Raw genomic sequence first — 14988 nt, 5'->3', positions numbered from 1 at the left:
ACTCCCAATGGGTGCCAGTCTGTTCTGAGCATCCTTCTCTAGCTCAGCATTCTTGGTCTGGGCCCAGTTTTTCCATACTTCAAGCCCTTCTTCTGGCTTCAGAGAATTTGGAAGCAGAAGTTCTGGGGAAGGCTGTGGCTGTGACTGTGGTTCAACTTCAGCAACCTGGACAGTCTGAGCCTGTAAGAGAGAAACCATCAAAATGTGTCAATATTGTTTTGCACCAGGCCCTTCCACAAAACTGCTAGAAAAATGTTACCTGTGTTTCTTTTAATAAAAAATAATCTTTCTTCTACTTGTTATCTTACTTTCAAAGACCGTTAGAGTTCTACTCCTTACCCCAGGGACAGTTAAGGCTACTGCAGTGCTTCTCAGCCCTGGCTGGACTTCTGAATCTCTGAATTAGAAATACCAATATCTGGGCTCTACCCCAGAATCTCTTTTTAAAGAGATTAGTCTTTCAAAAACCTTCCCACATAAAAAGGCGATTCTAAAGTTTAGTCACTGTTCAGAACTCCTGGCCCAACTGAGTAAAATAAAGAAAACACAAAAGACTAACAACAAAAAAAGAACTCCTGGCCCAAAGCACTGATTGTCATACAGTGCAAAAAAATCACTTAAGGATTTTATTAAAGTGCAGATTCTGATTCGAAAGGTCTCAGGTGGGACCTGAGACTCTGCATTTCTAACAAGTTCCCAAGTAAGGGAGCTGGTCTGCAGACCACACTTTGAATACCAAGTGTCCAGAGTAGTGACCATTCAACTTGGGTGCACTTTAAAAATATCTGGGCTGCTTTTAGAAAATATCCATGCCTGGGCCTTATCCCTACAGATTATATGATTTCTGGTCTAAGATGGTGGCCTGCCATCAGTATTTTTAAAAGCTCCCAGGTGATTCTTATGTCCAGCCATGGTTGAAAATTATCGCTTTAGAAAAGTACAACAAACAAAAGTTGTGTTCTCCCTCCTGCCATTGAAAGATGAGAAGACCTGAAAATGTATATGGTTTCTCCAGCTATATATAAGGTTGATTTTTCCCCCCAAAATTCCTTCTCAATAATACTGCTCTATTTCCTAAGGGCATTTTCTGAAGACCAGAGGCACTGCTCTAGCTTCCTGCCTCCAAAGGAAGAGTCATCTTGTCCTCAATGGTCTAACAGCCAAGCTGTGCACACAAAGGCGCAGGAAATATCCATTAGCGTCAATCACAATTCCCCATACTGGGTGGGAGAGACACCAACAAAGTATACCAGGCATAGGTTCTTGGGTCTCACACACCTGTCTATATTCTGAACAAATGCCTTTGAGCAATTCTCCATGCCAGGGCCTACCCAAAGGGCTAAGGAATGTCGATCATTCAAATTGAAGGCAAAATTATTTATGACACATGAATCTGCTTATCAATGAATAAAAGTAAAAACTCTCCTCTTCGTTTTCAAAAGATAATTAAACAAGGAAATAAAGCAGTATTGTGTGTGGCTCTTAAATGTTTTTCAACCTAGAAGCTCCACTCTAGACACAGTTCAACTACCAATCTCCTGGTGAGTCTTACCCACTTTTCCAGTTTGGATTTCCATGTTTGTGGAATTGATTGCTAACTATGCACCTCCAAGCTAGACCTAGACTTAATATACCCAGGGGGTACACTATATGTCTCCAAATGAACATCTTACACCACCTCAGACTACCATCTATGGAGACAACTATCACTTTCCCCATCCAGAACCATTCTCCTCAGAGTTCCCTCCCTACCTTGTTCAATGGCAATACCATTTACCCAAGCTAGAAATCTAGGAGTCTGACTAGATAAGTAGGTGGGGGCCAGGGCATGTGGGGCAGTACTTTGCTTCTGGTGTTTAGCCAGGCCCCTTTCACTGTGTGCCTTCACCTACTAATGTAGCATCCCCAAGCATCTTGACAACAATATCCTTTTACATGTCTAAATGTCTATCAGGGGGTAGGGGTAGTAGTGATCCCAACCAGGATGAAAAGTACTGAGGTAAGTAGGGCCTTGTACACTGTGGTATAGAGTTTTCCTTCCACTTTATAATGGAGTCCTTGGAGAATTTTAGGCTGGGAAGTGACATAATCTTACATTAAAAAAATATATATATTCTTTCTGATTTATGGAGAATGGATTGAAGAGCAAAGGTGCTGGTGGCCTGGACTAGGATGGCAATGGAGAGAAATGCTGAGAAGTGTGGTGGCAGAACCAAAGTGTCTTGTTGAAGAGTTGGCTGTGAAGAGTAAAGGAAAGCAGACTCAAGGATGATTCCTGGGTTTCTGGTTTAAACAAATGGTGGATGATGGTACCATTTTCTGAGAAGGGAAGTTTTGTTTTTGTTTTAAAAAACAGGTCATCTATCTATCTTTTTTTTTAAAGATTTTATTTATTTATTTGAGAGAGAGAGAACACAAGCAGGGGGAGGAGCAGAGGGAGAGGGAGAAGCAGACTCCCCGCCGAGCAAGGAGCCTGAAGTGGGGCTCGATCCCAGGACCCCGGGACCATGACCCGATCCGAAGGCAGATGCCTAAACAACTGAGCCACCCAGGTGCCCCAGGTCATCTATCTATCTATCTATCTATCTATCTATCTATCTATCTAAAGTAAACTCTACCCCCAAAATGGGGCTAGAACTCATTGACCCCGAGATCAAGAGTCGTATGCTCTACCAAGTGATCCAGCGAGGTGCCCTGAGAGAAGTTTTCAACAGCAGCAGAGGTGATGCTGAAGGGCTGAGATATCTTTAATAAATCCAAGTAAGTGAAAAATAGGCTGCTGGATGCATGAGAAAGGTTCAAAGGGAAAGCCATGGTCTAAAGATTTGTGTCTCAATGCAGCATAGGGTATAAGACATGGGCTAAAGAGCCAGCCTGTCCAGGGCTGAACCCCAACTCTGCTACTTAACTAATCGTGGCTTTGGTCTTGTTGTTTAATCCGTGTCTCAGTTTCTTCATCTGTAAAATGGAGATAGCAGTGCATACCTCATAAAGTTGGTGTGAGAATTAAATGAGTTAACCTGTGTAACACTGAAATAGTGCCTGGCAGATAGTGTCAATGACTATCATCTTCAGTGTTACCAGCCATCTAGAGGGTGCTGAAAACCATGGCCATAGACAGAAATTCTTTAGGGAGAAAAGAAGGCTAGTACTGAGTTCTGAGGAACATTAACATGTATGGTTCAGATAGAGAAGCACCAGCAAACTCTCCTGAGAAGGAAAAAGAACCAGTGGGGGTAGGAGGAAAACCATGCCAGAGGAGAATTCCAAGAAGGCAGGTATGGTCTGGTGTGTCATACGTTGCCATGAGATAAAAACAGACATGCCTGTTGGATCTGGCCACAGGGAGGTCACTGCTGACTTTGACAAGAACAAACTCCGTCACAAATTGAAGAGAAAACTGGTTAGTAGGTAGAATCAGCTTGTACAGATAATGCTTGAGAACTCTGGGAATAAAGCAGAGTGGAGAAATGGGGAAACAGATGGAGGTGAATGTGAGCTCAAGGGAGGGAGGTTTCACCATAAATCTGGTTTTAAAGGCAGGTGATAAGAGAACTTTCATAAAGGGTATGCCAGGTGAAGAACACAACACTTTGTCATCAGCTAGGGTTCAACTCACATCACAGCACAGTTACCTTTTCCATGGACTGGGATTACTCCAAGGGCAGAGACTATCATATCTGTTCCTGAGCACCTGGCACTAAGCCTAATAAGGCAGGCAGAGGGATGTTTGTGGTATAAACGGACAAAAATCACCTTTCCTACATGATGTGTATTCTTCTCAATTTTTCCTTTTCTGGTAATTCCTATTAAGACTTTCCCAAAGGAGACATTGCCTCTGAAGAACATGGGCCTACTAAAATGAACTCCCGAAAAGATCTTCTCTTGCTTAAGGGCCCAGAAGTGGAAATTACAGAGACTGATGAGCATCAAAAGAGGCCTGACCTGCAAACTGGACCATCAGGCCCAGTAAAGCTGAGGAGAGGCCTGATGTCCTCCCATCCCTGTGAGCAGAAGCTGAGCTATATCACAATTCTCCAGGCTGGTCTCTCCTACACGCAATTAATTCTACACGTCTGTACTTGATTCTTAGGATTCTGGAAAAATTTCCTACCACAGATCAGGTCAAGCTCTTCACTTTGGGAAAATAAATCCTTTGCTCCCTGTACTAACTCCTCTCCCATAGTCCCCCTCTCATGTTGCACTAAGCCATGTCCCTTCTGTCCATCCCTGACTCTGTAATGATGTTGCTCCATTCTTGCCAGTTGAAGGTATAGAGATCAAATGCCACCTTTCTCACAATGATGCCTCTGCTGACTTTTTAACCTAAAATGGTCTCTGAACACCCAGTTTGTTTGTGTGTGTGTGTGTGTGGAACATACAACGTCACACTTGATTATGCTGCCTTATAAGGAATTCAGAAAATAGAAATCAACATTCTTACTCTAAAAGTAGACTATTAGCTACCTAAAGCAATGATTCTGTCTTGTTCTATTTCTAGGCCTGACAGCTGGATATTTAATATGTCCTTAACAAAGTCACCTACAATAATATACCATTCTCTATGAAACCACTTGGTCAGCCTTTGCTTACGGCCTGAGTTTCTGAGTATGGCCCCTGGTCTAACAGTGCTCTGTTTATGCCAGCTCCCTTGCATGCATTCCCAGGAGCCCCTGCCCTCTGAGGCACACTGTGTTCAGCAGTGCCATGAGACCAGAGGCCCTAAAGTTTGCTAACAGTCTTAAGGAATAAATTTATCCACACCTCTGTGGTATCCTTAAAAAGATTTAACAATTACGGGAACCTGGGTGGCTCAGGTAAGACTCGACTCTTGATTTTGGCTCAGGTCATGACCTCAGGGTCATGACCTCAGGGTCATGAGATCGAGCCCCAAGTCAGGCTCCACACTAAGCACAGAGTCTGCTTAAGATTCTCTCCCTCTCCCTCTGCCCCTGTTCACACCAACATGCTCTCTCTTAAAAAAAAAAAAATTAACAATTAGAAAAAAGAGCCAATTTTTAAAGTTAGAATTTCAAGAGTTCTATTTTCTGTAAGTCTAAGATTAGTTCAAAACAAAAAGTCAAAACATGTTTTTCAACATAGGTTCCATAATAGAAAATTAACCAAGGCTTATTTTTAAGGAACATAAAAACACTGGCAGTGGTGGCTTATTTGACACTCCCAAAGGCGATCACTTTTAACAGGCCCACCAGGAAGTATTTTAGATCTTCTAATTCACCTACACTCTGTCTGCAGATAACTAAAAAAGAGTAATTCCACAGCCCCTCCGCTGTGATGGGTTTATAGCCTGTGTACTAAACTACAAGGGTTCCACTAGATCCATTCATTTGTGATGCATGTCCCATTAGTCCTTCCCTAGAACTTTATTCTTCTTAAAAGGAGATTACAAAGAAGCATCCAAGGCATCTACCTCCAAAGCAGTTATTGATCATTTCATCTCCTTCCAGGTACCAGGACAGAACTCCTGCCTGTTCCATAGTTTTCACCTGCTGCTTCTATTCCTCCTCCCCAACCTCAACTCAACATTGCAGTAAACAAGCCAGAGGTTGCCAGGAAAGTTCTGTGTTGCACTGGGCCCTGGGGGAGCGGGCTGCCCTACAGATAAGTCTTCACTTACTGAACAAGTAACCTGGAGCTGCTGCTGCTGCTGTTGCGGTGGCGGCGGCGGCGTCTGTTCCTGGGGGGTTTGTGGTTGTGGCTGCTGCTGGGGGTCCCATATATGGACAGTCTGAGCTGTGTTCTGGTAGGTGCCTGCCACAGCCTGCACAGCCACTGGAATGTGGATGTTGCCATTCATGAACTGTGCTGGAAAGAGAGAGTTTGCAAGGGTCTGCACTACCTCTTCATGGGAGTTTTTCACTACAGATGTGGTGCCCACCATCTTCTCCTTGTCATCCTCCAGCTTTACAGCTGCCAGGGCCGTGGGTGAGCCACTGACGTGAACTGCATTGTAGGCTTCCTGGGGAATGGCAATGTGGGTAATGCTCTGCTGCTGAGGATCCCCACGGGGCTGGGCAGAGTAAACAGGGATGGTCCAGGTTTCTCCTGTAGGGCTAGTAATGGTCCCAGTGGCACTGTACAGGTGGGCACTGTCTACTGTCAGTAAGTCTGGCCTCAAAGACACATAACTCTGCTGCTGGCCCTGTGGAATGGCCAGCACGGTAGCCACCGGCTGCCCTGAGATGGCATAGGACACAGTGATGGGCATGTCCACTTTGCGCTTCTTCACTGGCTGGAGGACACTGGCTGTGCCAACCCGCCGTTCCCCTTCCCGGGGTGAGCCCTGCTGAGACGGTGGTGGGGAAAGGGCACCCACGGTCTGGATTTGGATCTGCTGACCCCCAGCAAGAGACTGGCCAGCCACCAGCTGAGCCTGGATCTGCTGATGTGGGATGTGCTCCTCTGGAATCTCTGCAGCCTGGATCTGCTGGGCTGCCTGCACGTGCTGCACCTGGATCTGGGCCGCCTGCAGCTGCGAAGGGCTGGGACTCTGCAGAGATGGGGTCTGGATGGAAGGGGCCGCCGGCTGTGGTGCTTGGCCTTGGATCTGCACCTGGACCTGGATGGGCTGTTCAGCAGGCTGGTGAACAGTGAGCTGCGGGGAGAGCTGCTGAGCCGAGACCTGCTGCGGAGACTGCTGTACCTGCACCTGTACCTGCAGTGACAAGATTCAGCAGTGAGTGAACCAGGCAACATTAAGAATCCAGCGCCAAAAGGAAGAGATCTCAGACAGGGGGTCCCTAGGTAATGTGAGCAGAAGGAGCTGCCATACCCAAGGCTTCTGAGGCCACAATCCCCAAAACCAAATGTAAAATTTTCCAGCATCACACAGCATTTAGAACAACAATTACCTACCAGAGGAAGCAAGACCATCAAATAGGATCTATGAAGAAAATACCAGAACTTCTGCTTATTTTTAATTCTTGTTTTAAAGTGTGAACCCCTTTGTTTTTACATATTGGTACAGTAGTACAAGTATGCACTTTATAAAAATATATTTTGGTGTATGTTTAAAAAATAGTTTATCCACGGGTTGAGTGATAAAAAGTGTGGGGACCAATGTTCTAAAAGATCAGTGAGATAAGTACATTTCACAGGCATGCAATTCTCAACCCAGGATCAAAACTACTTCCACCATAGACTAGTGAAAAACACAGTAGAAACGAAACTCTTGAAATCCCTTTTGGAGGGATCTCCCAACATTGCTACTAAAATGCAGGCATCAAAGAGTGCTTAATTAAGATAACTTTGTTTTAATAAAGAAGTCATTAAAAAAAAAAACCCACAAGATTCCTGATAATCTAAGGAAGGTTACTATATCCTGAATCACACATTTCTGATGATAATGCAGCTCATTTCTTATTGCTGTTACCTCAGCATACAAAGCAGCATGAAAGAATGCCATGTATAGTCTCTAATTTGAAAAAAAGATTTTTCCTTCAGAAACACATATCTAAACTCTAAACACTGGTCTAGGAAGGTAAAAAGAAGGCAGATGAGAGATTATGTATTTTCTTTTTTTTAATTTTTTAATTTTATTTTTTTTAAAGATTTTACTTATTTATTTGACAGAGACACAGCGAGAAAGGGAACAGAAGCAGCGGGAGTGGGAGTGGGAGAAACAGGCTGCCCGCTGAGCAAGAAGCCTCATCCAGGGCTTGATCCCAGGACCCTGGGATCATGACCTGAGCCGAAGGCAGACGCTTAACTGATTAAGCCACCCAGGCGCCTCGAGAAAGACATTTTATTAAGTAGAGTTGAGGGGTGCCTGGGTGGCTCAGTCGGTTAAGCGTCTGCCTTCGGCTCATGTCATGATCCCAGGGTCCTGGGATCAAGCCATGCATCAGGCTCCCTGCTCAGCAGGGAGTCCACTTCTCCCTCTCCCCCTCCTCCCCTTGTGCGCACACGCTCTCTCTCTCCCTCTCAAATAAATATATTTTTTTAAGATTTTATTTATTTGACAGAGACACAGCGAGAGGGAACAGAAGTAGCAGGAGTGGGAGAGGGAGAAGCAGGCTTCCCGCGGAGCAGGGAGCCCGATGCGGGGCTCGATCCCAGGACCCTGGGATCATGACCTGAGCCAAAGGCAGATGCCTAACGGCTGAGCCACCCAGGCACCCCTCTTTTCTTTTTAAAGATTTTATTTATTGGGGTGCCTGGGTAGACAGATGCCTAACGGCTGAGCCACCCAGGTGCCCCTTTTTTTTTTAAAGATTTTATTTATTGGGGTGCCTGGGTAGACAGACACCTAACGGCTGAGCCACCCAGGTGCCCCTTTTTTTTTTAAAGATTTTATTTATTGGGGTGCCTGGGTAGACAGACACCTAACGGCTGAGCCACCCAGGCGCCCTTTTTTTAAAAGATTTTATTTATTGGGGTGCCTGGGTGGCTCAGCCGTTAGGCATCTGCCTTTGGCTCAGGTCATGATCCCAGGGTCCTGGGATCGAGCCCCGCATCGGGCTCCCTGCTCCGCGGGAAGCCTGCTTCTCCCTCTCCCACTCCTGCTGCTTCTGTTCCCTCTCTCGCTGTGTGTCTCTGTCAAATAAATAAAATCTTAAAAAAATATATTTTATTTATTTATTTGAGAGGGAGAGAGAGAGCGTGTACACACGAGGGGAGGAGGGGGAGAGGTAGAAGCGGACTCCCTTCTGAGCAGGGAGCCTGATGCATGGCTTGATCCCAGGACCCTGGGATCATGACATGAGCCAAAGGCAGATGCTTAACCGACTGAGCCACCCAGGAGCCCCGAGATATATCTACCTGATAACAGGAGACACATCACATAAATAACCAAGCATGGTGCTGGGACAACTGGTTATCCATACAAAAACAATGAAGTTGGACCTCTTCTTCATATCATACACACACAAAAAAGAGGATCTGAATAGACATTTCTCCAAAGATACTCAAATGGCCAATAAGTACATGAAAAGTTGCCCAACATCATGAGCTATCACAGAAATGCAAATCAGAACCACATTAAGATGCCACTTGAAAGCCAATAAGATGGCTGTAATAAAAAGATAGTAAGTGCTGACAGGGATGTGAAGAAATTGGAATCTTCATATACTGCTGGTGGGAGTACAGCCACTTTGGAAAAAGTCTAGCAGTTCATCACAAGGTTAAACATACCATATGACAGGGGTGCCTGAGTGGCTCAGTCAGTTCCAAGTGTCTGCCTTTGGCTCAGATCATGATCTCAAGGTCCTGCGACTGAGTCCTGCATCAGGCTCCCTGCACAGCGGGGAGTCTGCTTCTATCACTCTGCCCTCCCCCTCCCTTGTACTCTCTTTCTCTCTGTCTCAAATAAATAAATAAAATCTTTAAAAAAAACAAAAAAACATACCATATGATAAAGATATGAAAAACAACCACATGACCCAGCAATTCCACTCTTACATATATGCCAAGAGGAATGAAAACTATGTCCACAAAAAACTTGGATGCAAATGTTTATAGTAACATTATTCATAATAGCTAAAAAGTAGAACCCAAATGTTCATCAATTGATAAATGATAAATAAAATGTGGTATTTCCATAGAACAGTATTATTTAGCAATAAAAAGGAAAGACATTTTGATACATGCTACAACCCAGATGAACCCTGAAAATGTTATACTAAGGGAAGTCAGTCACAAAGACTAAATATTGTATGATTCCATTTATGTGAATGTCCAAAAGAGAAATAGAAAGTACATTTGTGGTTGTCTAAGAGCATGGGATTAGGGAAAATACAAAGTGCCAATGGGTAGAGGGTTTTTTTCTTGGAGTACCGACAATGTTCTAAAATTGATGTAATGGGGGCGCCTGGGTGGCTCAGTTGGTTAAGCGACTGCCTTCAGCTCAGGTCATGATCCCAGAGTCCTGGGATCGAGTCCCGCATCGGGCTCCCTGCTCGGCGAGGAGCCTGCTTCTCCCTCTGACCCTCCCCCCTCTTATGTACTCTCTCTCTTTCTCATTCTCGCTCTCTCAAATAAATAAATCTTTAAAAAAAATAAATAAAATAAAATTGATGTAATGGTTGCACAACTTTGTGAGTAGATTAAAAAACCGCTTAACTGCTGGGGTGCCTGGGTGGCTCAGTCAGTTGGGCTTTTGACTCTTGGTTTCAGCTTGGGTCATGATTTTGGGATCATGGGATCAAGCCCCCTGTCAGGCTCTACCCTCAGTGGGGAGTCCGCTTGGGATTCTCTCCCTGTGCCCCATCCCCTGCTAATGTGTGCATTCGGTCTTTCTAAAATAAATAAATCAACTCCTCCCCCGCCAAAAAAAACCCAGGGACACGTGGGTGGTACAGTTGGTGAAACGTCTAACTCTTGGTTTCAGCTCAGGTCGTGATCTCAGAGTCATGAGATTGAGCACGGGGTTGGCTCTGCACTCAGCATGGAGTCTACCTGTGATTCTCTCTCCCTCTTCCTCTGCCCCTCCTGCTCGTGCTGTCTCTAAAATAAATCTTAAAAAAAAAAACAACCCGCTGAATTGTATACTTTAAATGGGTGAATTATATGAGAATTAGATCTCAATAAAACCATCACTAATTAAAAAGAGAAGCAAGGAGGTTATGTAAAGAGAAAAGGCCTTGAAGTTAGACTTGAACTTGAATTGGAGCTGTACTTTTCTAGCTGTGAGTCCCCAAGTTGCAGTTTCCTCAGGTATAATAAAAAGGGGGAGGGACGCCTGGGTGGCTCAGTCAGTTAAGCGTCTGCTTTCAGCTCAGGTCATGATCCCAGGGTACTGGGATTGAGACCCTCGTCGGGCTTCCTGCTCAGCCGGGAGCCCTACTTCTCCCTTTGCCTGCTGTTCCCCCTGCTTGTGCTTGCTCTCTGTCAAATAAATAAATAAAAATCTTTAAAAAAAAAAATAAATAAAAAGGGGGAGAACACCTAACTCCCTACAAGAGCTGTTATGAGCGTAAGATAGTAGGTGCTCAAAAAGTAGGTTTCCTTCATTATAAACAATATTTCTTTACACCAGTGAATCTCAAAATATAGTTTCCAGGCCAACAGCATCACCACCGAGGCACTTGTTAAAAATACTAATTCTCAGGTCCCACCTCAGAACTACTGAATCAGAAACTCTGGGGGAACGGGCCCAACAATCTAGCTTAAGTCTCCCAGGTGACTAATGCATGCTCAAGTTTAGAACCAGTGCTTTACATCAAGGACGTAAAGGAAACTATGAGACCAGTTACTACAGAACAGTAGTTTTCAAGCTTTTTGTCTCGGGGGACCCTCTCAAAAAATTACTGAGGATCCCCAATAGCTTTTGTTTACACGGATATGGATATTGTTATTTACTGTATTAGAAATTAAAACTAGGATATCACACAAACCAATCATGTTAACATAACACCGGAAAGGCATACATACCTAGTTTTATTGTGCTCACCACATCATATGTTTTTTGGGGTTTTTTTTAATTTTAAAGATTTTATTTATTTATTCAACAGAGAGAGACAGCGAGAGCAGGAACACAAGCAGGGGGAGTGGGAGAGGGAGAAGCAGGCCCCCCGTTGAGCAGGGAGCCCGATGTGGGGCTCGATCCCAGGACCCCGGGATCATGACCTGAGCCGAAGGCAGATGCTTAACGACTGAGCCACCCAGGCGCCCATTTTGGTTTTTTTTAAATGAAGATTTGTGGCAACCCAGCACTGATCAAGTCTACTGGCTCCATTTTTCCAACAGCATTTGTTCACCTCATGTCTCTGTGTCACATTTAGGGATATTCTCACATTTCAAACTCTTTTATCATATTTTTTATAGTGATCTGTCAACAAGATCTTTGATGTTACTAAGTTACTTGTTTTAACTGTTTTGGGCCCAACAAACCTCACCCATTTAAGATGGCAAACTTAATCGATAAATGTGTGTGTTCTAACAGTTCTACCAACTGGCCTATTCACCCTCCTTAGGCCTCCCTATTCCCGGAGACAAAATAATATTGAAATTAGGCCAGTTAATAACAACTGCTTCTAAGTGAAAGGAAGAGTCATTTCCAAAAACTAGAAATGATTTAACTTAGTGAGGAAAGCATGTTAAAAGCGAAGGTAGGCCAAAAGCTAGGCCTCTTGTGCCAAACAGTTCGTCAAGTTATAAATATAAAGGAAAACCTCTTGAAGAAATTCGAAGTGTTACTTCAGTGAGCACAGGAATGATAACACTAAACAGCTTTATTGCTGATAAGAAAAAGTTTAAGTGGTTTGGACAGAAGATCAAGCCAGCCACAACATTACCCTAAGCCAAAACCTAATTCAGAGCAAGACCCCAACTCTCTTCAATTCTATGAAGGCTGAGAGTGGTGAGGAACCTGAGAAGAAAAGTCTGAAGCTAGACACTGGTTCACGTGGTTTAAGAAGCTGTCTCCATAATGTAAAAGGGCAAGGTAAAGCAGCAAGTGCTGATGTAGAAGCTACAGCAAGTTATCTAGAAGACCTAGCTAAGATAATTAACAAAGGCGGCTATACGAAACAGCAGATTTTCAATGTAGATAAAATAGCTTTATTATTTGAAGAAGCTGCCATCTAAGACTTTCATAGCTAAAGAGAAGAAAGCAATGCCTGGCGTCAAAGCCTCAAAGAATAGGCTGACACTATGTTAGGGACAAATGCAGCTGGTGACTTTATGGTGAAGCTAATGTTCATCATTTTATTATTCCAAAGGTCCCAGGGCCCTTAGGATTTATGCTAAGCTTGTACTCTATAAATGGAACAACAAAGGATGGATGACAGCACATGTGTTTAACGTGGCTTACTGAATATTTTAATTTTGAACCCACTGTTGAGAGCTATTACTCAGAAAAAAAGATTCTACCGCTCAATGACAATGCATGGGATCACCCAACAGCTCTAATGGAGATGAACGATGAGATTACTGTTGTTTTCAATCCTGTGAATACAACATCCATTCTGCAGCCCAAAGATCAAAGAGTATTTTTGACTTTTAAGTCTTATACTTTAAAAAATACATTTTGTAAAGCTACATATGCTTAGATATAGAGAGTGATTCCTCTGAACATCGGGGCAAAATAAACTGAAAACTCTGGAAAGAATTCACCATTCTAGATGCCATTAAGAATACTCGTGATTGGGGAGGGTATGTGCTAAGGTGAGCTCTGTGAATTGTGCAAGACTGTTGAATCACAGATCTGTACCTCTGAAACAAATAATACAATATATGTTTAAAAAAAAAAAAAGACAGCAGGAGGGGAAGAATGAAGGGGGGAAATCGGAGGGGGAGACGAACGATGAGACAATGGACTCTGAAAAACAAACTGAGGGTTCTAGAGCAGAGGGGGGTGGGAGGATGGGTTAGCCTGGTGATGGGTATTAAAGAGAGCACACTCTGCATGGAGCACTGGGTGTTGTACACAAACAATGAATCATGAAACACTATATCAAAAACTAATGATGTATGGTGATTAACAATAAAAAATTAAAAAAAAGAACATTCGTGATTCATAGGAAGAGGTTAAAATATCAACATTATCAGAAGTTTAAAAGAAATTGATTCTGATCCTCACAGATGACTTCAAAGGGTTCAACACTTCAGTGGAGAAAGTAACTGCAGATATGGTGGAAAGAGCAAGAGAACTACAATATGGAGCCTGAAGATGTGACTGAATTGGTGCATTCTCATGATAAAACATTAATGGATGAAGAGTTGCTTCTTAAGGATGAGCAGCAAAGAAAGTGGTTTCTTGAGATGGAATCTATACCTGGTGACAATGTTGTTAGTGTCTGCCTTCGGCCCAGGTCATGATCCCAGGGTCCTGGGATGGAGTCCTGCATCGGACTCCTTGCTCAGTGGAGAGTCTGCTTCTCCCTCTGCCTGCCCCTCCCTCCTACTCGTGCACTCTCTCTCTCAAATAAATAAAATCTTTTTTTTTTAAAGATTTTATTTATTTATTTGACAGAGAGAGACACAGCGAGAGGGGGAACACAAGCAGGGAGAGTGGGAGAGGGAGAAGCAGGCTTCCCGTGGAGCAGAGAGCCCAATGCGGGACTTGAACCCAGGACCCTGGGATCATGACCTGAGCCGAAGGCAGACGCTTAACGACTGAGCCACCCAGGTGCCCCTCAAATAAATTAAATCTTAAAAAAAAAAAAAAAGCAAAAAACCCCAAAAAACAAAACATTGTTGAAATGACAACAAAGGATTTAGAGTATCATATAAACTTAGTTGATGAAGCAGCAGCGGGTTCCAGAAGACAGCCTACAATTTTTAAAGAAGTTCTACTATGGGTAAAATGCTGTCAAACAGCATAGAACACCCCAGAGAATGAGGCACCTGGGTGGCTCAGTCAGTTAAGTGTATGACTCTTGATTTAGGCTCAGGTCATGATCTCAGGATCATGAGATAGAGGCCCCCATCAGGATCCGCCCTCAGCACAGAGTCTGCTTAAGTTTCTCTCCCTCTGCGGCGCCTGGGTGGCTGTCAGTTAAGTGTCTGCCTTTGGCTCAGGTCATGATCCTGGGGTCCTGGGACTGAGACCTGCATCAGGCTCCCTGCTCAGCAGGGGTGTGCTTTTCCCTCTCCCTCTGTGCTAAGTAAATAAATAGAAATCTTACCAAAAAAAAAAAAAAAAAAAAAAAAATTCTCTCCCTCTGCCCTGCTCTAAAAAAATAAAAATTTAAAAATAAAAAAAAATCATACTACAGAAGTCATTAATAAGAAGATGAGTCAACTGATGCAGCAAACTTCTCTCTTGTCTTATTTTAAGAAACTGCAAGGGATGTCTGGGTGGCTCAGTTGGTTAAGCATCTGCTTTCGGCTCAGGTCATGATCCCACAGTCCTGGGATCGAGTCCTACATCGGGCTCCTTGCTCAGTGGGGAGCCTGCTTCTCCCTCTGCCTGCCGCTCCCCCTACTTGTGCTCGCTCTCTGACAAAAATAAAATCTTAAAAACTGCCACAGCCACTCCAACCTTCAGCAACCACCACCCTAATCAATCAGTAGTCATCAACATCA

The 14988-nt window shown here is 43.8% G+C and overlaps 1 protein-coding gene across 6 annotated transcripts in view; it reads right to left on the bottom strand.

The window, feature by feature from the left end:
• Window positions 1-14988, bottom strand: part of QRICH1 (glutamine rich 1) — a 53720-nt gene that overhangs the window by 11660 nt on the left and 27072 nt on the right. For all 6 annotated transcript variants that reach the window (XM_088028462.1, XM_028124272.2, XM_088028452.1 and 3 more), the window contains 2 exons: window positions 5639-6676; window positions 3-180 (listed from right to left, as the gene is read on the bottom strand). In XM_088028462.1, coding sequence (XP_087884588.1) covers window positions 3-180; window positions 5639-6676 — 1216 coding nt within the window. The remainder of the gene's footprint in view (window positions 1-2; window positions 181-5638; window positions 6677-14988) is intronic.

This window comes from Eumetopias jubatus, unplaced genomic scaffold (assembly GCF_037043125.1).
Source record: "Eumetopias jubatus isolate StellerSeaLion01/CBP00866 unplaced genomic scaffold, mEumJub1_p1.0 scaffold_1, whole genome shotgun sequence".
NCBI lineage: Eukaryota > Metazoa > Chordata > Mammalia > Carnivora > Otariidae > Eumetopias > Eumetopias jubatus.
This window is presented reverse-complemented; position numbering and strand designations above follow the sequence as displayed.